This window comes from Prionailurus viverrinus, chromosome A3 (genome assembly GCF_022837055.1).
Source record: "Prionailurus viverrinus isolate Anna chromosome A3, UM_Priviv_1.0, whole genome shotgun sequence".
Classification (NCBI taxonomy): domain Eukaryota; kingdom Metazoa; phylum Chordata; class Mammalia; order Carnivora; family Felidae; genus Prionailurus; species Prionailurus viverrinus.
Genome location: NC_062563.1, coordinates 24,367,065 through 24,391,993, shown reverse-complemented (window position 1 = coordinate 24,391,993; position 24,929 = coordinate 24,367,065). Strand labels below are relative to the sequence as shown.

The window sequence follows — 24,929 nt, the reverse complement described above, 5'->3', positions numbered from 1 at the left end:
AGCTCAACCAACTGAGACACTCAGGTGCCCCGAGCATCCAACTCTTGATTTCAGCTCAGGTCATATCCCAGGGTCTTGGGGTCAAGCCCGGCATCAGGCTCTACACTGAGCATGGGCCCTATTTAAGATTCTCTCTTTCCCTCTGTCCCCTTCCCTGCTCATTCTCTCTTTCTCCAAAAACAAAAAAATAAAAATTAAAAGAATCAATTGATCATAGATATATAGGTTTATTTCTAGACTTTCAATTCTATTCCAATTATGTCCAGCCTCATGTCAGTACCACACTGTTTTGATTACTGTTAACTTTGTAGTATGTTTTTTTCACTTTAAAAAAAACATTTATTTATTTGTTTATTTTTAAGTAGGCTCTAGGTCCATTATGGGGCTCAAACTCATGACCTTGAGATCAAGAGTCACATGCCCTACTGACTGAGCCAGCCAGGCACCCCTGTAGTAAGTTTTTAAATCAGGAAGCTTCATATCTTAACCAAGATATGAAGGAAATACCCAAAATATCTAATTTAGGAAACAAATAGTAAACAAATTGCTGTAGCTGCTTTTGTACTATTTCACTTTCTCCCACTCCCAACATAGCCAAATATAAATCAATCAAGAGCCATGGTTAAGCAATAGTCTTCTTTAATTCCCCTTTGCAAATAGAAGCCCCTGAGCTGGTCCCCACCCCCACCCCTACCCACAACCTGGGAACCCCCAGATGCAAGGCCCCACCTCAACTTGGTGGGAGGAAGAGAGGAGCACCCCCTCCCCAGGATGGTCCATTTAAAAAATCCTAGTCATTTAAGAAATGAGGCTGGGGACAGGAGAAGGGAGCTGGAAGACAAGGTCCAGGTCAGGCCAGATTGGAGATGTTGGGGTTGTGAGGACCCTTGAGAAGGTTTTGCAAGCACATCCCTAAGCTCTGGGCCAGCATGGCTGAAGGAAAGGAGGCAGACAGTCTGACTCCTCAAGGCCCTGTCTGCCTGGTTGTGGACACTGACACTCACCACCACCACCGCCACCACCACCACAGGCCTCTGGATAGAGAATTTTCCAGTTACTCTCAGATAGGGTTTGTTAAGCATCCCCTCTGGCCCATGATCTGGGGCATCCCTGGGGTTCCCCTGAGACCAAACCTGGGAGAAGGAGGGACTCTAAGAACATGCAAAGGTGGGGAGCAGAGACCCCCACCCCACCCTGCTGCTCTACAGGATGGTGGCTCCAGCTGCGTCTGGGCTCCGAGGGTCTTTCACACCAATGATGAAGTTGTTGGTTCTCCGGCTGCCATGGACCCAGGATAAGACATCTACCTTCTCCACATGGTGACCCCTGGCTTCCAGGAACTCAATCTCTTCCTCTGTGAACTCACCTGAAAACCACCCCCCAACATATACACATTCAGAGTGTTCAGAGCACTGGCGCAGGAGTCCTGTGGTCAGACCCGAGTGGTGGTCCTGGATGCCCCACTGAGGAGCTGCGTGACCTTGGGCAAATTGCTTTACCTCTCTGAGCCTCAGCCTCCTCATGGATAAAATACGGATTATATGAAAACAACACACGACATTGTTATAGGGATTAAAGGAGATAATACACAGAAAGCACAGAGCTCAGAGCCTTGCATATAGTATGTGATCGATAACATAACGGTCATTCTTAACATTGCACAAAGGGCTTTGAGCTCTTCATCTCTAGCGGCCTAGGCCAAGCTGCCATCATCACTTGCCAGGATAGCCAGGATGCAGCCATTACTGCATAGCCCACTGACTGGTCTTTCTGGTTCCAGTCCTGCTTTCATACAGGTAAATGGAATCCTTTTAAACCATTAGACCACTCACCTCCCCTTCTCAAAACTTCCAATAGCTTTGATGACTCTTAGAATAAAATCCAAAGTCCTTACCAGGGCCTCTAAGGCACAACATCGTCTGGGACCTCACTACCTCTCTAAACTCTTGTCCTCACTTCTTTCTACTCTCTCCCTTGCTTACCTCTGCTTTAGCCTCCTTGCTGCCCTCAGGTAGGCCAAACATGCTCCTACCTCAGGGCTTTGCACTTGCTGTTCTATTTGTCTAGAATGTTCTCCTCCTAGATAGTCATGAGACTGGCTTCCTTACTTCATTCCAATCTTCAAGGAGAACTTACCTGACCGCTATCTAAAGTAGCAGCCCTGTCATCTTTACCTTGCTTTATTTTCTTTCAAAGTGCTTATTGCTACCTGTTTGTTTGTTTGTTTACTAGGTCTCTCTCCATTAGATTATAAGCTTTTTGAAGTCAAGGATGTTGTCTTGTTCACTATTGATCTTCAGTGCCTAGAACTGGGTGAAGACATAGAAAATGTTAAAATATTTACTGGATAAATGGAGAAATCCCCACCCTCTTACATAAGTTCAGGTCCTCACCATCTCTTGCCTGGCCCATTATCCTAGTTGTTTCTGTTTCTCCAACTTAAATTCTCCCCTCTTCAATCCATTTCCCCTATGTAAAACATATCAGGTCTATCCCACCTCTACTCAAGTGGATGGAAACCATGCTTCTTAACATGGACCTCCATGATAAGCCCTGTAACCTCACCTACTACGGCTCCTCAACAAAGATACGGTTTTCTTATTTCCTCAAATGGGATAATCTAGGGTAGTTCTTGAGGTAAAGATACAACACTGAATAGCATTGAATCACTGAGTCAGAAATGTATTTCCTTTATGGGTCCCTTTTAATCCTTTGGATAATGGCAAGGACTAAGTTTTAGTATGGCCTCTAACATTTCTTTTTGTTTTTCAAAGTTTATTTATTTTTGAGACAGAGTGCGAGCGGGGGAAGGGCAGAGAGAGAGGGAGACACAGACTTTGAAGCAGGCTCCAGGCTCTGTTGAGCTGTCAGCACAGAGCCTGATGCGGAGCTCGAATCCATGAACCATGAGATCATGACCTGAGCTGAAGTTGGACACTTAGCCGACTGAGCCACTGAGGAGCTCCTGGCCTCTAACACTTTTTATTTTATTTTATTTTATTTTTTTAATTTACATCCAAATTAGTTAGCATATAGTGCAACAATTTCAGGAGTAGATTCCCTAATGTCCCCTACCCATTTAGCCCATTCCCCCTCCCACAACCCCTCCAGTAACCCTATGTTTGTTCTCCATATTTCAGCCTCTAACATCTCTACAATGCCTTCTGGGGCAACAATATCCACCTAAAATCTAAAAACAGTTGACTTTTTATAGCTATTTACCTTTTATTTGTGGCAAATGATGTTATTTTTTCCAATTGTGATTATGATATGAGATTTACCTTTAAAATACACTTACGCTGAAAAAGAAGTACATGTATAGATATGCATATGTAAATAATGGTTTAGATGGTGTACAAATATGGCGAAATTCAAGAAGGTGCTGGATATTCTTAAGTTTAGGAAACAATGTCTCTAGTCCAGCAGGCCTCCTGGCTGCTCTCTGAACCATTCTTTCTGGCTTTTGCCCATTTGTCCAGAAGGTTCTTTATCCTTACATGCCAAATTCCTGCTCCTACTCCAATGCCCAGTCGGTTGTCACCTCCTCCATAAAGCCTCCCAGAAACCCCAGCGGATGAACTTTCCTTTGGCCAAGCCTACTCCTCATGTTCCTGTCATAGACCATAAGCCTCTCAAGGGTGGGTAGGATGAACCAACCCCCGCCCCCCCTCAAGTAACTTAGTGTACAGCCTCACATTCAATAGACACCAGAAGTTATTAGTTGGGATAGCCTCATTATCATCATTTGGGATCCAGAGTGTCACCAGCCAAACCACAGGCTGTGACTGCTGAGGATTTAGGTCTGTGGCTTCTAATGTGCTTCACTCTAGGAGACAGGCAGTAAAGAACAGAGTCTTTGTTATCAGCCAGGTATATATTCTAATCTCAATTCTGTCACTTACTGCTGATCTTTGACTACTTTATAACCTCTGTGGGCCTCAGTTTCTTTATCTGTAAAATGGGGATGATAATACCATGCAGGCAAGGACCATGTCTTATTCAATACTCTATCCCTTTTGGACTTGTATAATACATTGTCTGTTGTAATAAAAACTCCTCAAACCTGCACATACTTTCCCACTTACAAAATTAAGCTATGTTTGGGCGCCTGGGTAGCTCAGTAGGTTGAGTGTCTGACTTCAGCTCAGGTCATGATCTCATAGCTTGTGGGTTTGAGTCCCGCATCAGGCTCTGTGCTGACAGCTCATGACAGCTCAGAGCTTGGACCCCACTTCGGATTCTGTGTCTCCCTATCTCTCTGCTCCTCCCCCACTCACACTTGGTTTCTCTCTCTCTCTCTCTGTCTCTCTCTCTCTCTCTCCTTCAAAAATAAACATTAAAAAAATTAAAAACAAAAACAACAACAAAAAATAAGCTGTGTCTACAATTAAGCCCCAGTCATTCTTAAAGGAAAGTCCATTTTCTCACCGTAACCTATAAGGTCCATGATGTGGCCTCTGCCTGCCTCTCTGACCTCACATCAGTTGCACTTACCCCAGTCTCCTTTCTACTCCTAAGACATGCTGAGCCCACTCCTGCCCTGAATTGCATCTGTTCCCTTGGCCTACAAAACCCGCCCCTGTTCTTTGCATGGTGGGGCTCCTTCTTACTCTTCAGATCTCAGCTGAAATGTCACCCAAGAGAAGCCTTCTCAAGTTATCAAATCAGTCCTATATGTCAGCCCGCAGAGCATTTATTTTGCTTTCTCATATTTCTTTGATTATTTCTTTTCCTGTCTGCCTGTAAATGCTGTATCCTGAGCATAATGCCTGGCACACAGTAGGTATTCAATACAAACTACTGAATGAATGGTTTGCAGACTGAACAACTGTATCTTATTTTACAAATGAGAAAACTGAGGCTCAGAGTGGAGACATGCATTTCCCAAGGCTGCACAGCCCGGAAATGACAGAACTGGTTCCAATCCCCAGATCTTTCACTGCTTCAAAGGAGTTCATTGGAAGAAACCAAACTCACTGGCAGGGAGTTATGCTGGTATAGGTGGGGGAACCCTTGGGAGGAGACCCCTTCTCCACCCAGCTCCTTGCCCACCCCCTGGGGATCTCTGCTGTGCACTCACTGTCCACCTGCAGAAGGTTAGACTGCAGGTCTGGATGCAGACGGCCATGAGCCAGGCTGTCACTCAGGTTCCGGTTCAAGGTCAGGACATTCAGCAAAACCTGTGGGCAGCCAAGAGATAGAAGTCAGGGCTGCCCCAGAGATGGGGATTCAGGACTCCCCAGGTCTCACTCCTTAGCTGGACTTCTGGTTAGAAACCTTACACTAGGGGTGTCATCCAAACAGCCTCAGAAGAGAGGCAGGGCTGTGATGGCCATCCCCATTTCAAAGAGGGGGAAACTGAGGGCCAGGAAGGGAAAGTAACTCACTCCAGAGTTTAGAGAGAGCCAAGGAAGAGGCACCACTAGCAGTCAGTCTCCTATAATCCAGCCCAGGGCTCTCCTCCCTTTTCCCTGGCCAGGACAGGGTTAATAGCTGGGGATAGTCTAGGGCACAATGTGAGTACTTTTAGCTTAGTGGTTGTGTGGGTAGGCTCTCAAACCAAACTGCCTGCCCATTCTTAGTAAACTGGACCTAACTTCTTAACTTCTCTGGGTCTTAGTTTCCTCATATACAAAGTAGAAATAAGGATTCCTTCCAAAGTTGAGAAGGCTAAAAGAATTAACACATGTAACACCATTCCTGGCACTTAGTAAGAATTCCATAAATGTTTTCTCTTGTTATTATCTTCATTTTACATATGAGGAGACTGAGGTTCAGAGAGGTTAAGTGAATTCCCGGAGATCACACAGTTAGAAATTAGCAGCACTTGGACTGGGGCCCAGGGCTGTCTGCTTCCAAAGCTCAGGCTAATTAACTCACTACCTGCCAAAGTATGTGCCTGGCATATATATCAGGTGCTTAAAACATCTGTGTAACTGTTGTGAGACATTTTGGAGAACTGTAGGTCCTTCCTTTCAAAATCAGACCCTAAAGAGAGTTGCTTATCTCTTCAGATGCTGAGTAGAGGCATCATGGGACTTGAGGTTGACAGAACCTAGGCAGCCCAGATGCTACATCACCTTTCAGTTCCACTGGCCCATGATTTTCTATGCAACCTGGAAGACAGGGAGCTTCAGGGCTCCATTTTGGCTAAGTAACTCAGCATAGCCTATGTCCCTAGTATCCAGGATGAACTTGTAACAAAGCAGCCTTGGCCTATGTTTGCTGAGCTAGGGATGAGAACAAGACAGAGACATGAGGCACATCTACAGTCCAGGCCACAGCTTGGCTGCTGGCCACAAAGGGCCTACCATGGAGGAAACCTCACCTGGGTCAGGCCGCTGAGGCCCCGGGCAGCTCCATTGGCCCCCAGTGCGAGGTAGGTCCCACAGAGCCCCTCTGCCGGCCGGACCACAGTGGGCAGCAGGAAAGACAGTGGTCGCTTCCCTGGCTGCACCGAATTCTCCTGTGTCAGAGGACCGAGACCACAGGGGGATAAGAGGTGGGGTAAGTTTTCATGGGGGACTGGTCCCTTCCCAGGCCACAGTTTGCTATCTGTGAAATGGGGAGGGTTCCTGGATAACTAAGGTGGATCATGGCCCCACTGAATTGCTATGGAGCTACGATGGGTGGCAAGGGAGGGGACCAAGCCAAGAAAGATGGCCAAGAGGAAGAACAGGATAATCTACACCCTGGTCATCTCTATCTGTCTTCATCCTGCCAGGGCCCCAGCTCACAGGATGTAAGAATACTAGCCTCCAACTAGACCATAATTCCTATCTCTTTCCTCTTTTGACCAACAAGAGGGCTGAGCCCCATCAGCTCAGCATCCCACAATTGTAAACCATTGTGCTGAAAAGTGCCAAAGAATCAAATGGGGGCTAATATCCTTATTGTACAGATGAAGAAACTGAGGCCAAGAAAGGGGGCAAGACTTTCCCTAGGTCATATAGTGAGACAAGGACAGAATGGGATGAAGTTTCTTCAGGCCCACCAGGCTCCAAGCTCCAGACTTGGGCTGGGAATGAAGTGGACACCTTGTTTTGGGTTCCTTTATAGTAGAAGTTCCTAGAGGAAGTAGGGAAGGAGGCACAGTCATACTGCTACACTTTCTACCTAGCCTCAAGGTTCTCAGGGGAGGAGGGAAGCAAGGCCCTACCAGGCTGGGAGCAGAGTGGTTAGCAGTCCTGTTGGGCCAGGAGAAGTCTAGCATCTGGCTGTTGAGCAGGATCCCCGAGGGAGTGATGAGGCCACTGCCAAAGGGCCGGTTCAGGGAGCTGGGGGTGGAGGTTGGGCCAGGTGAGCCCTGAGGCCGCCCTCACCCCCATCCAGCCCCCAACCCTTCCTGGTCCAGACGATCCCCAGTGTCAGGTTCTGAGTCTGAGCTGGCATACCTGACCATGGCCACGATAAAGTCATCAGGGCCCATGATCAGCACCTGGGCAGCCGTGGGAGCCCCATCCAGCTCGTAGACAGGCAGGAGTGGAGCAGGAGCCGCCTGGGAGTCATTGATGTGGCCCCGGAGATACGCAGCTTCCACCTTGCTGAAAAGACAAGGGGCAGGAGATGAATACACAGCAGGCTCTCATTACACCCCACCTACCACATTGTGATGCCTGTTTGTGCAATTTGATTAATGTCTGCCTCCCCCACTGGACTATTAGGTCTATGAGAGCAGAATCTCTTATTCTGAACATATGGGAAATATCCAGGAAAGTGTTATTGGACTGACTGAATTTATTTAGGTGTCATTCAGATTCCCTCCTAGAGCCAACTTTTATTTAGTGCTTAAACCAAGAGTCTTTTAGTTACTTGGCTTCATTTACTCAGTTAATCCTCCTCTTGAAAGTACCTGGGGCATAGTGGATGCTCACATAATATTTGTTTCGAATGAACAAACAATTCATTTAATCTAATGTTTTTAGTTTGGAACTGAAGTTTTATTAAGAGTTTAGTCAGAGGAGAGTTTTATATACAGGGATCTTTAGTTACTATTAGAATTTTGTGGGGGAAGACTTGGTATATAAACCCTTAGTAACTATTTATTGGATGAAATTACTTGAATGAATTTAATATAGGTGTGTGTGTGTGTGTGTGTGTGTGTGTGTGTGTGTGTGTGTGTTAGAGCTAAATTGAAAACAACATGCAATTTTCCAGACTTTTTAAAGTTTGACAGAGGGTTTCTTACTTAATAAGTGTTGGTTTGGTTATTGTAGTTGATTAGAGAATGACAAGTTACTAAGGATTATTAAAGATTTTCATTCAGTTTTCAACCATAAAGGCTGGTGGCCGCACAGAAGAGGCAGAGAGGGCTTTGTTTCAGGTGGATTGGGTGAGGGGAGAGAGGCTTTGTTTTTAGACTTCACTCTTATGGCTTTGAACTGCTTATTGATTTTGGTTGCTGCTCTTTTTGCTTTTTAATTATAAGCTATTCATTTAGTTTCATTGTTTCCAACTTAATTCATAGAGTTGTTTGAGTAATAAAACAAATTTATGTTAAGTATATTTTTGGTTTCTGGTTTTTTCCTTAGCTAGCCTTTTGGTCAGGTATAGTAGCAATTAAATAGTAACCGTTCTTACCCACTCATATTGCCGGTTACTACTACTAATATTTGTTGAATACTTATTATGTGCCAGACAATGTGCTCAGTGCTTTGCATGTATGACCTTATTTAATCTGTACCACAACCTCATGAGGTTGGCACCATTATTGTCAGGCCCCCTTGTGGAAACAGACTTACAGAATTTAAATTTGTCCAATCCTGTACAGCTAGTGAATGGTGAAGTTGGGATTTGAACTGAGTCAGTCTGACCAGGACCCACAGTCTTACAATATTATGCTGCTAATGTGGATACATTATAGTGTATAATGTATGTATAATGTAAAAATTCCCATCACCTCCAGTAATTGCTTGGAGATTTTTCATTGTTATTAGGCTTTCTTTTTCCACTCTAAAGGGGGCCCAGATGGGCCCCAATAGGTGCCCTGCTAGGGTAAAAAAAAGTTTTGAGGGCCAACTCATTGTACAGATGGGGAAACTGAGGTAGGTGCAGGGTGAGGCAACCAGGGTCACACTATGAGTTGGAGCTGAGCTAAAATTGACTTGGGACTCCAGGTCTTCTTGCTTTACCAGCTGCTTTTCATCTGATCCTTTCCTCACATCCACCACCACTTCTGCAGCCCTGAGGGTCCTGCCCTGGGACCCACCTGAGCATGTCATCCATGCTCTCAGTGATGGTAGAATCGTAGACAGGATCTCCCAGTCTGCTGGCCAGGGCTAATGCAATCTTCAGGGTCTGAAAATATAATAGGGGTGTGGAAGAGGCTGCCAGGCTCCTCCCAGGACCCACACTTTTGATCCTCATGTGAGAAAACCTGGAGGTGATTTAGTCCTGCCCCACGGCAGTAACCCATCCCCCCACTCCCAGTGTACCAAGACCCAGGGCAGGGTGGAGGGGTCGGCCTTGCCTCTGCCACCCAGTGAAGAGCCTGTTCCCGGGACACCAGGGTGGTAAGATTGAAGCCTTCAAGGATGTTGAGAGCACTGATGAGGGCAGGCCCTGTATGCGGGGGTGGGGGACTGAGAACCAGGTGGCCTGGAAAAAAAATGGAAATGACCAGATGGCAGGGGAGGGGTCAAGGCATCTCCATATCCCACCATCACGTAGGCTGAGACCCCTGCACTGAACTCCTCATCAGACAGGGAAACTGTGCTGAGAGGCAAAGTATTGAGAGGCAAAGGGACCCACACAAGTTCACATGGCAAGTCAAGGGCAGGGCCAGGACTCCAACTCAGAACACTGGTCTTCAGTTTCCTCTTCTGCACAAGGAAACTAAGGCTCAAGAGAACTGTAGTCTGCCCAGAGGCACATTGCAGGCAGAGCAGGGACAGGTGTCCAGATGTCCAGATTCCTTTTAGCTCCTCCCACAGACCAGGATACTATTCAGGGCCCATCATGGTCCCACCCCTAAAACTTCTTGGGAGCAGCAATCTCCTCTTCCTATTTGAGGCCCCTGTTATTAGATGTTTGGACATCAAAGGAATAATGATAATACCTGACATATAACATTAACTGATTAACTCATTTAACCCCCACAATGGGTAATGTTATCATCCTCATTTTACAGGTGAGGAAACGGAGGCACAGAGAGGCAGCTGGTCCAAGTTTGCAGGAGACAATCTCAAGGTACTGGCATTGGCAAGAGAACCCAGGCTGGGGAGGGGATTTGTAAAATCAAATAAGAATTCAGCATCCATTCTGATCAGGGCAGCTTCTGATAACACCTCATCAAATCTTCATGGGCACCCCTCAAGGGTACTATCTCCATTTTTAGGAGGGAACCACAGCTCACAGTGGGAAGTGACTTGTTCAAGGTGAATGGGACAGCTAGTACTCAAACCCAGGTCTTCATACACTACCACCTCTGGTAGAAGAATCAGGCTAGAAATTGAGGCCTGGAAACCTGAACTCAGAGGTAACCCCTCCTGGGGTTCCAGGTGATCCAGACCTCCAGGAGGGGAGAGAACCTGAGAACCTTCTGAGGGACCCAGGAAACCACCACTTTGGGTTCAGCAAACATGGATTTCATCCACATCATAGGCTTGGCTTTTGGGATTCCTCTAGTTTTGAGTTTGGCAGGTTAAGTTCCATTCTGTCCCTGGGCCTCAGTTTCCTTTTGACACAATGAGGGGACAGGTTTATAATTGTCTTCAAAGGTTTGTTCAATATGAATTTGGATGGACTCTGGCCTTATGAATTCTTCTTAGGAAGTACACAACAGTGAGAGTGGGGCTGAGGCAACATAGAGCTCAAATCAAGAAAACTTATGGCCAGAACCCCAACTTCCAGGCCTGAACTTTTGGCCAGACCTCCCTCCCCATATCCTAAATACTTGGGGTAACTGACCCCATGACTACTTCAGAAGGTGGGCTGGCTCTGGCTTCCTTCAACAGTTGGCTGGCCAGGCAGCTCACTGCCTCAGTTTCTCTCCTGTAAAATGGGGAGGAATCTCTAGGCCAAAAGGAGGTGGCCATGGACTGGGAGGCTTCTCCTGAGCAGGGACCCTGAGAGCTGGGAGAGAGGTCACCTCTGTAGACGCCACACACAGGATTCTCCACGAGGGCACTGTAGTTGCTGAAGTCCTCCTCAGTTATGACACCCCCTGCATGTTGAGCCTAGAGGGGAGAGAATGACCCCATCACAGCTGTGATCCACACTCCACAGTGTAAGCATATGGGCTTGGCCTACGGTATATGCTTGGAATCAAAGACATATCAGATGTTTCTAACTTTTGTGCCTTCTGCAATTTCCATCATGGCCTTTATGGACCCCATTAGCCCTCGGGACCCTACAGAAAAGAAAGGGGGAAAAGCACTACCACTGAGCACCTGCTATGTACCAGACATTCTATGAACGACCTCCTTAGATTGGCATTCAAGGCCCTTTGTGACCTGGTCCCTGTCCAATGCTCCCACCTCATGTCCTGCTATTCCCCAGTGACCTCTGTACAGCTACCTGAGTGAACTACAGTTCCTGAACTCATGACTCCATGGCCTTGCACATACTACCCTCTCTGCCTATATAAAATGAACATTTTCTGGGGTACTTGGCTGGCTCTGTCAGTAGAGCCTGCAACTTTTGTTGGGGTCCTGAGTTCAAGCCCCACATTGGGTGCAGAGATTATTTTTTTTAAAGGAATATTTTCTACTTAAAGCAGAATTTGCCTACAGATATCAAAACTGAATTCTTCATTTCACTACAATTAACGAAAGCTACTCCAAAACCATGAACTCTGGATGATTCTGGTAGGAATGACCCTCATTGGATGTAACCAAGCATCTATTGACCAATGAACCAACAAACCTATGGGCTCATTCCATCCTTTCCAGCATGGTAATTTTCATTCCTAAATTAGCACAACCACTAGGAATCCTCAATCTCTCTCTCTCTCTCTTTGTAGTTTTAGTATTTGAAACCCCTGACTTTTAATCCACCCTTGGTGAACTACACACTGAAGTTCTACACATTGAATGACACACACATCATATGTGTTCCTTTGTTGGTCAAATTTTTAAACTCAACTTTGGTGTTTTTTTCTTTTAAAGCTCTGATGGTCTTTGTTAGAGTCTCCTTCATCCCCTTCTCCAGTATATCCAGGTCTGGCTAATCAGAGCATTCCTTTTCCATGCCAGTGACTGGTTTGGGAATAATCATGAGACCTATGATAGGCCAATGAGATACAAGCTGGAGGTTTTTGCTTTAACTGTTGGAATGAGAAATGCTCTTTCTCTGGGATGGTTTGCTGGAAGGATGGCTGGTGAGGAGTAGGTATGGAAAGGATCTGACAGAGAGTGAATTCAAACAGAAGTAGAGTCATGACAGAGAGACAGACAGACCAAGGCCTGACAATGTAGATGGAGCTGTGGACCCAGCAGACCTAAAGCCAGTATTCTGCTGGACTTCCCAGTTAAGTCCATTTGAGATGGGCATCTATCATATAACCATACCTCCAGTGCCCAGCACAGGGTCTGACGCAGAACAGGCACTCTATGAATGTAGAATGAATGACACATCTATTCAATTCCCATAACTATATGGCAGAGATACATATAATCACTCCAATGGTACAGATGACAGAATCACAGAGTTGGTGTGTATCCTCATCTTGAACATAATTTTCCATTAGGAGTTTTTAACTACTGACAATAGTTCTCAGAACCCATTACTGCCTCAGACTAAGAGTCTCTGTTGGTTGGTAAGTCCTGATAGTCACCAGTGAAGGAGGGGTTTCCCTCAGTCCCTAGAAAACCTAAGAGCAGGGTGAGCTTGAGGGCTCAGGGAAGCTGAGGCTGATCCTGAGTCTCCACCAGGCCTGGGAGGGACAGGACAAGACTCTGCACAGGTTGGCACCAGCCCTGGGGGGCCCAAAGGTACCTCTTTCAATCAAGACAGAACAGTTCTCTCATCCCAGGGGGTTCTTTGTGCTGCATCCCAGTTAACTGCTCTCACCCCAAACAACCACTAATCTGATTTTTACCACCAGAGATTGTTTTTGTCTATTCTACAATCTCAAGTAAATGGAATCCTCAGTAAATATATGTAGAAAGAAAGACCGAGAAGGAAGGAAGGGGAAGAATACTCCTGCAGTAGGGTCCTTCAGGGCAAGGGGAGCTCCCCACATGCTCACCTCAGCCACCATCTCCAGTGTAAGATTGCCTCCTGCGTAGAAGGCGGTGGGGCCAGAGGTGCCCAGCACATCCAGCACTGCAGCCAGGTCAGGCCGACGCAGCAGTGAGCCAGGTAGTGGCGGGTGGCCCAATGGCAGGAATGTCTCACGGAAACGCTCAGATGCATTGGGCGGAGGCTGTTCGGCCAGGGCTCGGGCTGCAAGCAGGGACAGGAGGCTGGGCTACGGGCTGAGATGCACCATAGATGAAGTGGCTGACTGGCTGGCCCTAATAGTTCTGGCCCCCCAGAAGCCTGTTATGGGGAAGGTGGGGGGGGGGGGTTGTATATGGGCCCTTCCCAGATCCCCTCATTTGAGGCTGCATTCCTGTGAGAGTAGGATGGGTGGGGAGGGAGCCAAAGGAGCAAACTGGAAGAGAGGTGCTTTTTGGCTTGGGCCCCAAATCTCAGAGGTTTCTTCTCCCCTTCCCATCAACCTCATGCCTTCCCCCCAACCCCCAGGCCCCACTGACCTAGATCATGGGTCACGTTGAAGCCATCTTGGGCCACAGCTGCTGCGAAGGCCAGGACTTGGGACCATGGCAGCCTGGGGGGGCCGGAGAGCAGGGGGTGGAGAAGGTCCTGGGGGGAGGAGGAGGGGTCCTGGGGGAAACTTAAATCCCTGATTAGGGAAAACCCAGAGACTGGAAGAGCAAGGGGGTTCCTGGGAAGGAGAGTCCTGGCAAGGGAAGGGGATATTAGGAGGTGGAGTTGGGAAGGAAAGAATCCAAGGAAGGTAGGAGACGGCCACCCAAGGAGAGATGCAGGCAGGGGCCCCTGGTCCCCAGAGGGAGGGTCTTTACCTGCCATAGAGCTGGTGAGCTTCATGTAGCCCCTTCACCATTCCGGGGACCCCCACCAAGAGCCCAGGCTGGGCGAGGCGGGCAGGTGAGGGAGAGAGGAGACCAGGTCACTGGAAGCGGGGGGCTGGGCTGAACTCCGCAGAGCCCCAAGCCAGGGATGGGGGCTGGCACAGGGGAAAGACACAGGCCAAGGATCCCAGAGGAGGGACAAGCTCTCCCCGGCAGGCATCCCTCCCATTTCCCTGACTTATTATCAGCAAATGCAGAAAGGCGTCCTTTATCTAGCATAGTTGGGGGATTTATAAATTAAGCAAACCCTTTTAAGAGCCAAGACATAACCAATTTAGACAGAAACCTGTCTGTTGGATTATATCTACTCCTGCCTTTTAAAGTAATGGACAAGGGACTTTCATTTAACCTTTTCGTTATCACACTACCATTACTCAGCTGTGATAACTCAGGCATGTGTTTGGCTTTTGTCACTGCACCAAATAACTATTTTTCCAATTTTTTCTATTTTTTCCTTTGCTCTCAGTGGATAGTGGGTTTGCCTTTAGCAGTTCCTCTTTAATTTTCCAATAGGTTGTGGGCTGGGAAAGTTATAGTCAACAAGCTTAGAATGGGAAGTATGAGATATAGTGCAGGAACTTTGCGATGTCTCAGGCTGCTCAGGTTTCCAGATAGGTGAGGTCACCAGAGAAGTGAGGTGTTGCTGTATTGCCTATTATCAACCATCCAGATCTTTTGGTTCATTATTTTATTTTGGGAGCTGCCTCTCTTCCTCATAGCCTTAAGAGCATCCTGCTTAACTCTTTTTCTCATTTCCACTGTAATTACTCAGCAAAGTAATGTTTCGGTTAGCAGAAGGGCAGTGAAGGGAGAAGCCCCCGGACTCTCTCTTCTCACCAGCATCCCCACCTTGGTTTCCCAGGATCTCTGCAGGGCCTCTTCCCTGAGGGCCCCTGGTGCAGACTCCCGGAAGTCAATTAGGTGGCTCTCATTTCGTCGGATGTCATGTACCAGCATCACGCCGCCACTGGGAGAGGCACAGAAGGGGGAGGTTGATAAGATGCTACCCCTCTAAACAATTAACCTGCCACCCTTCAATCCCCAGTGGTGACGGATAAATCTGTAGGCTAAATCTGTCATCTGGAGTCAGATGTCTGAGCCCTCTCCCCAGCAGGGATTCAGAGACTCAGCTTCTGTAAGAGGGTGGGGGAGTGAAATCAAGGGGATTGGGGACCCAGAAACCATGGAGCTCGTCTAGCCTGTTACTGGAGACTTTAATCCCTGATTAGGGAAACCCTAGAGACTGGAAGAGCAAGATGTTCTACCCCCTGCCCCCACCTTAGACCACAGCTGGACCCCTGCCAGCTTCCTGCACCTGCCTCCATGGTATGCCTCTGCTCCCTCTTCCAGGACTGAATTATGTAAGGATAGACTGTATACAACCAAAAGGGGAATTTCTTTGGTAGGGCCTGCAGGGCTGGTCTTGCAGGAGCCAAGATATGGACTTTGTCAGCTTGTCCCTTTTCTGTGACTTGTTTCCATCTGAGATGGAAGTTGCATCTGAGATGGTTGGCCTGCAGCCAAGTAACATAATAAAGAAAGCAGGAGAGATAAACAATAGGGAGTGGCAGGAATTATGGCCAAGTAGAAAGCACAAGCCCCATCATGCTATTTAGCTCCAGACAATTGTAGCCATGTGGGAATGCGGGCCCAGTGTTACTGAGGCTCCTGATTGTTAAAGAGATGTTGGAAATATGGGTTTTTATGAAAATTCTCAACTTTTTAACAATAGCAAGCAAATTAAAAAATAATTTTTTTCAATGTTTATTTTTGAGAGAGAGAGAGAGAGACACGGAGACTGAGCGTGAGTGGGGGAGGCGCAGAGACAGAGGGAGACACAAAACCAGAAGCAGGCTTCAGGCTCTGAGCTGTCAGCACAGAGCCTGACATGGGGCTCAAACTCATGAACCGTAAGATCATGACCTGAGCTGAAGTTGGATGCTTAACCAACTGAGCCACCCAGGTGCCCTGAACAATAGCAAACAAATTTTAAAAACTTTAAGTGTGGGAGATGCTTGGGTAGCTCAGTAAGTTGAGTATCCGACCCTCAATTTTGGCTTAGGTCATAATCTCTTAGTTTGTGGGTTCCATCCCTGTGTTGGGCTCTGTGCCTGCTTGGGATTCTCTCTCTCCATCTCTCTGCCCCCTCCCCCACTCTCTCTCTCTCAAAATAAATAAATAAACATTAAAAAAAATAAAAATTTAAGTGTGGAAAACAAACTAGTCTGTGTGTTGGTATGGCCCATAGGTGGCCAGTTTGTAATCTTTGTTTTAAGAATTCTTAGCCTGGGGACACTTGGGTTGCTCAGGTGATTAAGCTTCATACTCTTAATTTCTGGTCAGATCATGACCTCATGGTTTGGTTTGTAGATTCCAGCCCCACATGGGTTTGTCCTGACAGAGGGGGAGCCAGCTTGGGATTCTCTCACTCTCCCTCTCTCTCTGCCCCTCCCTGCTCTCTCTCTTTCTCTCTCTCAAAATAAATAAACTTTAAGAGTTCTCAGCCTGGGGTATATTTTTGGAAGATAGAGGTTCCATAGCTTAACCATGCTCACAGGGATTTGTTTTAAGGATTTGTAAACCCGAAAATTAAAGTATCCCTGTGTTAACTAGTGACAGTATACCCCCACCAGAGTAGTTTACAAAAGTCTAGTTACAACAAAGTAAAACACAACAAAACAAAACAAAAACAAAACAAAACTCTTCTGAAAATGCCTCCTCTGACTCAGGTAAGGAGAAAGGGGTAAAATTGGACGTAGAAAGGCAAAATGCAAGGAGTTGGGGCCTAGCTGCCCCTCTAGTGAAACCGAAAGACCCCCTAGTGAGGCCTACATACCAGGACACAGAAGGAGGCCTGGGGGAACCCAACCTCCACAGCTGGGAGCTCCTTACCCGCCCAGGCCAGAACTGTGTGGAGCCACGATCCCCAAGCACAGGGCTGCTGCCACAGCGGCATCCACGGAAGATCCCTGTTTACTGAGCACCTCGATGCCCAGCGATGTGCAATGGGCAGCATCAGTCACCACGGCACCCTGGTGAAAGATCTGGGAAGGGAAAGGGTTCTAGGTGGGGGCAGTAGGAGACCCCTGCCCCCTTAAGGCACCTCCACCAACCCCAGAATCTCCGCAGGGGCTGGGGGTGCGAGGCCTGCCTTCTTGTCCCCTAGGACTCTTTCCATTATTGCCTCCAGTGCCTCTCACCTGATCAGGTGCCTTCCTGGCTCTGTCCTCCTCATACCTTGAGCCCCTCCCTTTGGGACCTTCCTCTCCCATGTCACTGTCCTCTCCCCTTTCCATTTGCTGACCTCCTCCTTCACTCAGCCATTCCGCAATCCCCACGGTCTCCTCAAGAACTTCTTCACTCCCTCCTCTTCGGTTCCCTCCCTCTGGCCCTCACGAAACCCCTCACCTGAGGGTCCCCGAAGTAAATCTGCATGACAAGCGCCACAGTGACACCCGTGGCAAAAGTGAGGCAGGCCGTGACGATGACTGTGAGCCCGTCCTGGCGGCAGGAGCACTCGGCCGCTGCCGCAGAGAACGGGTCCTTGCGTGTCTCCCGCAGCGGCGACCCGTCCTGGCTGCCCATCTCCGACGACGTCGAAGGCAGCCGCTGCAGCCGCGCAGACTTCAGGAAGGAGTCCGGGTCTGTGGGGTGGCAGCCGGGTAGGTCTGGGCACCTCTTACCTGGCCCTGCCCGCCTGGAGGGCGGGGCTATTCTGCATGACCCTCTCCCCGCCCCTGTCAAGCAAACCCCACTAGACGGCACTGCTCGCCCTTTTTAGCATCTCCCCAATGCACCCCAAAAGGGGGAAGCGGCAGTCCCGGCTGGAAAAACAGGGACCCCCATCTAGGCAGCAGGAAGCTGGATGTCTGGCCCCTAGGCGAAACTTCCTGAGAACCGAGACCCACCCAGGGACCCAGGACCCAGGGCCTAGGGCAAAGAATACTTCCTGGAGTGCAAGGGGTTTGAGCCCTCCCTGGAAACTAGATCCTGCCCCAGCTGGGGCCAGCTTTCTGTGCAAGGAGGTAGCTATATAAACTGAACAGGCCCTGGCTTCCAACTTGCTTGGCTTACCCATTCACTCACTCAACAAATATGGAGGGCCTGCTATGGGTCTGGCCCTCTGCTCAATACAGGGGAAAAGAATAAACAGTTTCTGCCCTCATAGAGTTCACAGACCAGTGAAAGAAAAGAAAATAAACAAACAAAGGAGTATATCATCACAACTTGTGGCAAGTGCTATGAAGGATGAAATGATAGAGAATAATGGTGCACGTTGAAGGTTGCTTAGCTGGGGAAATCAGGCAAGGCTTCTCAGGGGAGGTGACTTTTTAGCTGAGAACTAAGGGATGAGAAGGAGCTAGCCATCATATGTAGAGCAAGGGGTGAGTGTGTGGAGTGTTCTAGAAAGGAGCAGCAGGCACAAAGGCCCTAAGGTAGGAATAAGCTTGGTACATTAGAAAAAAGTAACCAAGGCCTGAGTGGCTCTGATGTAACGAGCAAGGGGAAAGAGTGGTATGGTGGAGGCTAGGCCAGGTGCACTAGGTCTTGTGGGCCTAGTGAGAAGCTTGGATTTAATCCTAAGAACCATGGGAGGCCATTGCAGAGTTTTAAGAAAGAACTGAAGACATCTGTTTTGTGTTTTAAAAAGATTCCTCTGGCTATCTGGAGAATGAATCTGAGGACTGACTATAAGAGTGGAGCAAGCTACTACTTGCTGGCTTACTATGAGTAAGTCCCTTCAAGCCACAAGCCTCACTTCCCTCACCTAATAATGGAGCTAACCCCTAACTGGCCAAAATGGGCATAAGGATTCCATGAGATGATTCTACCAGGCACCCTCTAGTTACTTCTATCCCCCTTCCACATTGGCCAGGGCTGAGGCCCTCTTCCATCCCATAGTTTTCCTCCTTTGGGTCATATTAGCCTTGAAACCAGTTCTCTAAATGGCCTATAGGTCCTGGGTGTTTGTGAACAGTAAAAAAATAACCTGGTACCTTGGCCTTAATACCCTTGCTGTATGTACAATGTGTTTTAAAAAGTTCATTCATTCAATAAATATTTTGTGAGCACCTCCTACTATGCACTAGGAGGATAACCACTTTAAAAGTCTGTGGGATAATATTGAAAACTAAGTGTTATACTTTCCTGTTTAAAATACTATCATGGTTCATTGATGTCAACATGATGAAAATCCAAGCTCCTTGACCAGGCATTCAAGGCCCTTCAGAATCCATACTTCCCTCTTCTGTGTAAATAAGAAACCACATACATATATAGATAATTTTTAGAAAACGTTTATGGTGGTTACTTCTGGGGAAAGATACTGAAGGTAGGAATGAGATGGGGTGGGAGAATTTCTTGTTTGAAATTTTTATTACATATATGTATTTTTTTTAGTCAATACATATAAATATATTTTTAAGATTTTATTTTTTAAGTAATCTCCACACCCAACATGGGGCTCACACTCACAACCCCGAGATCAAGAGTCTCATGTTCCACTGACTAAGCCAGCCAGGCACCCCTAAATCAATACATATATTTTTATTTTTATTTTATTTTTTAATTAAAAATCTTTTTCTTTTAAAGTTTATTTTTATTTATTTTGAGAGAGGGATAGAGAACAAGCGGGGGAGGGGCCAAGAGAGAGAATCTCTGTGCTGTGAGCACAGAGCCTGAAAATTGTTTTCTTGTAGAGAGAGAGAAAGAGTGTGTACACACATGAGCTGGGGAGAGGGGCAGAGGGAGGGAGGGAGAGAGAGAGAGAGAGAGAGAGAGAGAGAGAGAGAGAGAGATAAGCAGGCTCCATGCTCAGCAAGAAGCCCAATGTGGGGCTTGACCTCAAGACCCTGGGATTATGACCTGAGCCAAAATCAAGGGTTGGATGCTCAACCAACTGAGCCACCCAGGAACGCCCATATATTTTTAAATAAAAAGGAAAAATTGTGGGCAGATAGGAATGGAGAAGAGAACTTTTACTTTTCTTCACTTTTTTTTTTTTTTTTTTACTATACACATGTAATTTGTTTTACATTTTTTATTCAAAAAAAGAAACTTGTCTTCTGGAAGCCTCCCTCAGCTGATCATGCTTGCCTCTACTCCACAGCACCAGCACCACATAGTCTTTAAATAAAACTGGAATTCATTCAACAAACAGATGTTAAATACCTACTGTGGGCACAGAACTCTCCTTGGTCCCTGGAGGTTTCAAAAGAAGTGCAGGAAATGGTTTTGAACTTATATTTATTGATGCTGACTATATTCCAAGCTCTTTATACACATTCCCTCACTGAAGCATTCCCATAACTTTATGAGATAGGCCTATTCTCTCCATTTTGCAGATGAGGAAACTTGGGACTGGGAAAGATGACGCTGCCCACTTAAGGTCATAAAATGAATAAATGACAGAAGCAAGAGTAACTCAAAACCTCCTTTCCATTGCTCCACAAGGCAGGAGCCATTTCCACACTCAAAAGCCAACCTTATAAGCTAATTCTAGTTGATGCTTGTCCTTAAATATGTTTTCTCCAATCAGCTATGAGGGACCAGGAGGTGAAGGTGATATGGTTTCATTAGAGTTAGATTCATGCAAGACTTTTTATTCCACCAGTCAATCATTAAGTTATTCATTTATTCAACAAAAATATTTACTGAATACTTTACTGTGTAAGCACTAGGGCAATAAAACCATTGATTTTACTGATATGTAAGAGCAACAGCAGGACACTGGGAAAAGGTTAGTTTGGAATCAGAAGACATAAGTCTTTTGGGAGAAAGATGATGAGTTTAATTTTGGTGATTCTGAATTTGTGGGACATTAGCAGTTGTCTGGAGGCAACTGGCCTAGTAGGCATTTGATTTTTATCTGCTTAGATGCCATTTCCATTCAATTTTCTTTTAGAAAATACCATCTCCCTTCTCTCATTCCTCATTTTCTCATTCCTGACCAGAGTGAGTATATGACCTAGGTCTAGCCCATCAGAACAGGTACCTCTATACAGTAACTGGTTCAGGGACAGGCATGTGACCAGCACCAGTTCAATGAGACTAAAACTTAGTTCTATTGCTGGAACCATTGGGAAAGAGGAAAGCTTTCTTTCTGCCTAGATTGCTAAGATAGTACGGGGTAAACCTGTTGCTGCTGGGGACATGTTGACCCACAAGATGAAAGCCAATTCCTTTTTAGGTGCCTTGATCCAGCTATACTTGAGGCCCCATATCCCTGGATTTTTCAGTTATGCTATCAAATAAAATTCTCTTTTAAGATTAGCTCAGTTTTAGCTGAGCTTCTGACAAAAGAATACTGAACAGAGTTGACTTGCTAAGTCTAGAGCTCAGGAAAGATATCTTGGCTAGAAACTGAGTTCATCTCTGGCTTGCTTATTCCTTAAGGGCAGAATCATTAAAGATTTTTGAACCAAGGAATGACATGACAGAAGTTCAAGGTAGTGGATGGATTGGGGTTGGGGAGGCAGAGAGGAGGAAGAGGCAGGTAGTAGCTAGAAGCCTATGGGTAATACAAGTAAGAGAGGATGGTGGCTTAGTGTACAGTAGTGGTAGCAGGATGATGAGATGGAACCTGCAAGATACTTGGAAGGACAGAGAGCATCTGATCACCATTTGGAAATAAAGGGAAGGAAGGAAATCATGGGTAGCTCCTGGGCTTCTACCTTGGAGACTGGACGAATGGCAGTGTCACTAATTGAGAATGACATTGGGGGAAGGGCAGGTATGGGGAAGAGATGATAAATTCAACATAGATCATGCTGACAGTCAGGCACTTGCAGGACATCTAGAGGCAGATGCCTGCGACAAGGAGGAACACATGGGCCTGAAGCTCAGGAGAGAGTCAAGAATTTCCCCAACCTTGGAGTGGTCACCATTTAGCTCTACTTTTTCCAGGGTCAGTTGTAGGGTACCTGGCACTTGGTTCTGGGGAGTGGCAGGCTAGAGGCTAGTTGGGCACAACCAAGGTCCTGGTTAAGAGGATGGGGCAGTGCCAGTAAGTGGCACCACCAGGTTAATAACATAGGAGATCATGTTAGCCAACAGGCTAGTCCAGCTGGCCAAAGAAGCCTTGGGGCCTAGAAGTTGTGCTCTGAGACAAAGCATTGAAATGACTACATAGGTATGATGGTAAGAGTCCTTGGAATTTTAGTGTACAAGTGTGGCATAAGGTGCAGGTTCCAAGAAACTCAGGTGACAAGGGTCTCTGTTGGAGTTTTGTATAGATGAGGGCAGAATCTATATTAACTCCCCAAGGTACTCCCTCCCCTGTTAGTCTTTCATCCTGAGATCTCTCTCATTCATTTATTCATACAACAATTTTTATTAGTGCTTAGCACTGTGCTGGATGGTAGAGAAAGGATGGTGAACAAAACAGTCACGATCCCATCCTCATAGGGCTTACAAATATGGAGTAATCACATGACTGCTCAAATAATCACAGGTTTGATAAATGCTAAGACATTTATAGGGAGCTAGGAGAAAACATGTCAGGGGTTTTCCAATCTCTAGGTTAAGAGAGATAGACATCCCCAGTTGAGCTAGAAGAGGGAACTAAGGCCCAGGTCAGGATAGGACTGCCCACTCTCATACAGAGTCAAGCCAGTGCTGAGATCAGGAGTGGCACTCCTGACCCCTGAATAAAGGACATAGTTTCAGGCTGTTATCCACCAGGACACATCTTCCCATTACTCTTCCTGTTATCTCCTGATTCCAGGGTTACTCCCTTTGGAAAATAAGTTTTGATCTGCAGCTTGGACATGTGATGTCCATAAGCCTCCCCCTCCAGGTAGGGTACAGTCTAGTTAGGTTGGCAGGGGCTGTGAGTAAAGGCCAGATGACTGGGAAGTTGTGGAGGAGGGAGAGTTTGGAGCTTTCAGCCTGGGAATAGCTACAGAAGGGTCAGGCTGGAGAAGGCTGGGTCAGAGAAGCAGGATCTGCCTGCCAGGCTGGTAAGGGAGAGGGCTCAAGTGCAGGCACTGGGAGGAAGACAGAGTTAAGCAGAAGGATGCTCTAATGCCAGGAAGTGACGTTGAGGGAAAGAAGGATGGGGGATGGAGGATGAAGAATGGAGAGGAAGATAGAGCTGGGCCACATGGATAGGAGGCAGAGCCCTAGGGAAGAAATGCTCAGAGACCTCTTGGCCCTCAGGTCTCCCCCCTCCCTACTCTTGCCCCTTGCAGTCCCTGCAGAGGGCCAAGAACACAGTAAAATTCTGGAGCCTGCTTCCTAGGGGGCAGGGTACCTTACTAACATCCTGGCCTGATCCATGGCTCTGGGAGGGGTGAGGTAATCCACAAGGCAGAGAAGGCACTCTGGTCTCCAAGGACTCTGAGAGGTCATGCAGTCCATCCCCCTGTCTCCCAATACCTAGCCCTCACAAACAGACGGGAATCATGCCCTCTGTACCCCTCCGGGGACATGAAGAGATCCTCAGCTGCTCCCTAAGGTCTCTCCTTCCCACAATCCTTGGCTGTGGGAAGTTCTTCCCAAGACCTAGCCTCTACCCATCCTGCTGCAGTCTGTTCTCTGTGACTAAAGAACGGCCTCTTCTGGGTGATCACAGCTGTTTCTTAGCATCCTCCCTCCAAAACTCCTTCCTTTTTAGTCGGTTCTTCCCAAGAGGTAACCCCAATCCCTGCTACTGCAATCCCTGGCATCATTCTTCCCTGTCGCATCCTAAGCCTCCAAAGCAGAAATGCATCTCCAATCTCACTAGATAATTAACAGAGACAAGGGAGAAGAAGGGAGGGGTCCAGGAGGAAGGGGATCAATTAGGGAGATGGAGACTGGAGGTGATGCTCCGCGCAGATGAAGGAGGACCAGGGACGTCCCAGGGGGCAGGGACTGGGCCAGCGGGCCTCACCGGTATCGGGGTCTCCCAGGAAGGCGTCCTCGTCCTTGCGGCCCCTCAGAGGGGCCGCGGGCGCCGGCTCGTCCTCCGGCAGCCTCGGGAAGCTGGTGATGCTCATGTAATCCACGGGCGAGTAAGCGCCCAGGGCGCTCTCCTGACTGGCCTCGTTCTCCGCCGCCATCCTCGCCCGCGCCCCCCAGCAGCGCAGCGCCTGCCGGAAGTGGTGCGGCGGGGGCGAGGGGGGTGGGGGAGGGCGGGGCCTGAGCTCTAGGGCAGCCAGGAGGGGGCGCCTCACCACAACCCCCGCGGGCGTAGGGTCTGACTGCACACCCCTCCTCCACCTAGCGCTGTCAGCCTGCAGTCGACCTGCAGGTGGGCAGTGTGAGTGTGGGATCATAGACTGGGATGGGGTCTCTGGAATCTGAATATTTACCATCATTTTAAGAGTTTTTGATGTGGTTCTGAAAGGATACTTGGAGAGAGAAATAATGGTGGTGATGGTATGGCAGGAATTGAGAGGGAGGGATAAATGGGAGAGGAATGGGTCTCTGTAGTCTAGTTGTCTGGGTTCTATTCCCTGTGCTACCACTTATAAACCATGTCATCTTAGGCAAGACATTTAATCTTCTTGAGTATCAGTTTCCTCATCTGTAAAATAGAATAACAGTATTCATCTCAGATGGCTGTGAAGATTAAATAACATGTCAGAAAATGCTTAGTATAGGACGTGGCACTTAATAAATGTCATAACTATGATTATTGTGATTATTTCCTTAATTTCTTTAATTCTCATCCCATCCAACCCAATCCATCCTCTTCCTACCCTGAAGAGTTCTGACTACACTATAGTTTGCATTACTACCCCATCTCTAAGGATGGGGGAGGGAAGTTCTCTCTCTTATGAGGCCTCTTTTCTAAACTTTCATTACACAGGGGCGCCTGGGTGGCGCAGTCGGTTGGGCGTCCGA

The 24,929-nt window shown here is 47.4% G+C and overlaps 1 protein-coding gene across 6 annotated transcripts; it reads right to left on the bottom strand.

The window, feature by feature from the left end:
• Nucleotides 1–960: 960 nt before the first annotated feature.
• Nucleotides 961–24,157, bottom strand: GGT7 (gamma-glutamyltransferase 7). Of its 6 annotated transcripts, none has more exons than XM_047853805.1 (15): nucleotides 23,974–24,157; nucleotides 17,508–17,743; nucleotides 16,992–17,143; nucleotides 14,937–15,066; nucleotides 14,031–14,098; nucleotides 13,701–13,774; nucleotides 13,190–13,386; nucleotides 11,090–11,177; nucleotides 9,470–9,597; nucleotides 9,209–9,297; nucleotides 7,395–7,544; nucleotides 7,160–7,277; nucleotides 6,329–6,466; nucleotides 5,081–5,180; nucleotides 961–1,366 (listed from the first exon to the last, which is right to left on the bottom strand). In XM_047853805.1, the coding sequence occupies exons 1-15, from the start codon at nucleotides 24,140–24,142 to the stop codon at nucleotides 1,203–1,205; spliced, it is 2,001 nt and encodes a 666-aa protein (XP_047709761.1). In that variant the 5' UTR covers nucleotides 24,143–24,157; the 3' UTR covers nucleotides 961–1,202. The 6 variants fall into 6 exon arrangements, with proteins under 6 accessions (XP_047709761.1, XP_047709762.1, XP_047709763.1 ...); XM_047853806.1 differs by having other exon boundaries at nucleotides 14,949–15,066; XM_047853808.1 differs by having other exon boundaries at nucleotides 1,226–2,309.
• Between the last annotated feature and the right edge of the window lie 772 nt (nucleotides 24,158–24,929).

Coding starts and splice junctions, on each gene's coding strand:
- GGT7 (XM_047853805.1), bottom strand. CDS start 24,142: ATGGCGGCGGAGAACGAGGCCAGTCAGGAGAGCGCCCTGGGCGCTTAC. Junction 15,067..16,991: donor CACAGTTCTGGCCTGGGCGG/GTAAGGAGCTCC, acceptor TGCCTCTCCCAG/TGGCGGCGTGATGCTGGTAC. Junction 14,099..14,936: donor AAACCAAGGTGGGGATGCTG/GTGAGAAGAGAG, acceptor CGCCTCGCCCAG/CCTGGGCTCTTGGTGGGGGT.